The 2,507-nt window shown below is 41.1% G+C and overlaps 1 protein-coding gene across 1 annotated transcript in view; it reads left to right on the top strand.

Moving 5' to 3' along the window:
- Positions 1-1,483, top strand: part of TTC37 (tetratricopeptide repeat domain 37) — a gene marked incomplete at its 3' end in the record, with an annotated part of 32,674 nt that extends 31,191 nt beyond the window's left edge. Inside the window, exons 33-34 of the mRNA XM_009080527.1 lie at positions 5-103; positions 1,355-1,483. Of these exons, the coding sequence (XP_009078775.1) occupies positions 5-103; positions 1,355-1,483 (228 nt within the window). The remainder of the gene's footprint in view (positions 1-4; positions 104-1,354) is intronic.
- Positions 1,484-2,507: the final 1,024 nt, after the last annotated feature.

Genomic DNA, 2,507 nt, shown 5'->3' with positions numbered 1-2,507 from the left:
CTGAATGTTGCAGTTAATCAGTTGGCAGCAGGATGTCACATGTTAGAAGATCATAAAAACAATCCTCTGAAAAATATTCAGAAGGCCATCCACATCTGTCCAGGTTACTCTTGTTCTCAAACACAGTAGTGACTTCTTTTTCTTGTTGTCCATCAAAAGCCAAATTACTGAGCTAAAAAAGAGTCTGTTTTTCTTGGGTTGGTTTGTTGTTTAGGGTTATCCCTGTATGTTTCTGGGGAGAGTGCTTGGAGTTGAAACTTTCACTGTCATTCCATGTTTAGACAACGTGAATTAAACCAGACCAGAAGAAAAGTATCACTAGGTTTTATGGTTTGTTCTGAAAATATGGGAAATTTCTTAATTTAATGTTAGATAAAGTTGAAAAACCCATGGTCCCTGAGAGGCAGTATGCTGCACCACGCTGAAGCTTGAGAATCTGAATTGGAAAGGTTATACAACTTTCTCTTACTAAGTGGTGTTCTTTTAAGTTTATGAAATGCAAACCTAGTGGGGTTTTCAATTGCTAATTTGCACTTCATATTGATATACCAAAACATTGTTGCTTCTGCAGTCGTTTGCTCTGATGTATAGGAGTGACTGCAAATGAAAAATTTCAATTAATTTCCTACAGATACACACAAGAATATGATTGCTTTTCAAAAGCAGTGTACTTTACATTTTGCTTCGTTGGACCTTCAGACTTTATTTCCTTTTGCTGGCAAAATTAATTATCTTAGGGGATGAAAATTTACGTAGATGAAGTCTCTAACTGCGCTCTGTCCAGTTCAGGACAGAGACCACTCTTCCAGTAGCAGGTGTTCTTCACGGGCGAGGTCAAAGTAAAGCTCACACTGGAATCAGTTAGCAGTGGAAGTAGGCACCTATTGCCAAAACTGTCATTCCTAGTGGTCAGATCAGACTGAGTCTGTATGACTGAAAGCTGTGAATGGCATATTGGGATTTTTGCTGCCACTGTTACAGCACTAAGTGGTAGTTGCTAAGGTTAATATGTGCAGTCAGAAATAAACTGGCACCTTCAGGGTAGCACACCCCAGTGTTTATGTGAAAAATAGATTAGTTTGCTTTAGAAATAGCATCCTCCTGTTATCATCTGGTGAATCTTACTAGTTAGAGGCAAGTAGTTATCTGCTGCCTTGGGCTGACAATTCAGCCCAAGGTGGCAGGTGTATGTAGGAGTCTGATTCAATTACTTGCCTTGTTGCTGTCTCCTTTTTTACAGTGTATGGCCCCATTGATGGCTATATTTTTATGCTTGATCCGGTAACAGCCATTCTAAATGAACTACCAGCATATTTAGAATGGGCACAGGTTAACTTTGACCATTCTTTTCTAGATAATCCTGCTGCCTGGGCAGTGCTAATGGCAACCTGTTATGCTGAAAACACTGTTGTCTGTCTAAACAACACTCAGCCGAAGCTAACAGGTCTAGAGATGATGCTTGTGTCTACAGTTTCAGCCAAAAGTATGTTATACAAGTTTTCTCTTTTAATAAAGTAGAATAAAATTTAAATGCTCTAAGCTTGTAGTACTGTTCTGAACTTGCAAATAGGCTGAGGATTGCTCAATAGTGGTTTGAGCTGTAACTGTATTTTACACATAAAAATACTACATTTGAATGCACACTTAGAGTTAATTACTTAATGGCAGCTTGCTTTCCCCTCCAAAACCTCAAACAGATTTTTTAAAATAGAACTCCTGAAGTCTGATACCCAAACGGATGGTTGAGGGTGTATTGCATTGCAGCATCACTGCTTACAAGGAAAGGCTAAAGTGCTCTTGAGTAACATAACTTTTCAAGAAGATGCTCGGTATTGCTTAATGTCCATACTATTTTGAAAACTGGAATTAAAATTCCATGTTTGATTGATTGTTCTTGAACCATTAACTCAAACGGTGTGTTCGTTTTTCCCCTTTTGCTTTTAATTTTGCAATCTTTCAATGTTCCTACTAATAAAGGAAGTCTAAAACTTCTCCCTTACCAGATCTAGAGCATGTGATCATGGTATGTGGATATAGTCTACCTGGACTTCAGCAAAACCTTTGACACTGTCTCCCATAGCACATTCCTGAAAAAGCTGCAGCCCACGGCTTGGACAGGGGCACTCTCTACTGGGTTAAGAACTGGCTGGATGGCCCAGAGAGTGGTGGTGAACTGTGCCACATCCAGTTGGTGGCCGGTCACTAATGGTATTCCCCAGGGGTCAGTGCTGGGCCCAGTTATCTTTAATTTCTTTGTTGATGATTTGGATGAGGGGATTGAGTGCACCATCAGCAAATTTGCAGCTGACACAAAGTTGGGGGGAAGTGTCGATCTACTGGAAGGCAGGAGGGCTGTGCAGAGGGACCTGGATAGGCTGGAGAGATGGGCTGATTCCAACGGGATGAGGTTTAACAAGGCCAAGTGCTGGTCCTGCACTTAGGACATAACGATGCCATGCAGCGCTCCAGGCTGGGGACAGAGTGGCTGGAGAGCAGCCAGGCAGAAA

The sequence above is a fragment of the Acanthisitta chloris genome, unplaced genomic scaffold (assembly GCF_000695815.1).
Source record: "Acanthisitta chloris isolate BGI_N310 unplaced genomic scaffold, ASM69581v1 scaffold788, whole genome shotgun sequence".
NCBI classification, from domain to species: Eukaryota; Metazoa; Chordata; class Aves; order Passeriformes; family Acanthisittidae; genus Acanthisitta; species Acanthisitta chloris.
This window is presented reverse-complemented; position numbering and strand designations above follow the sequence as displayed.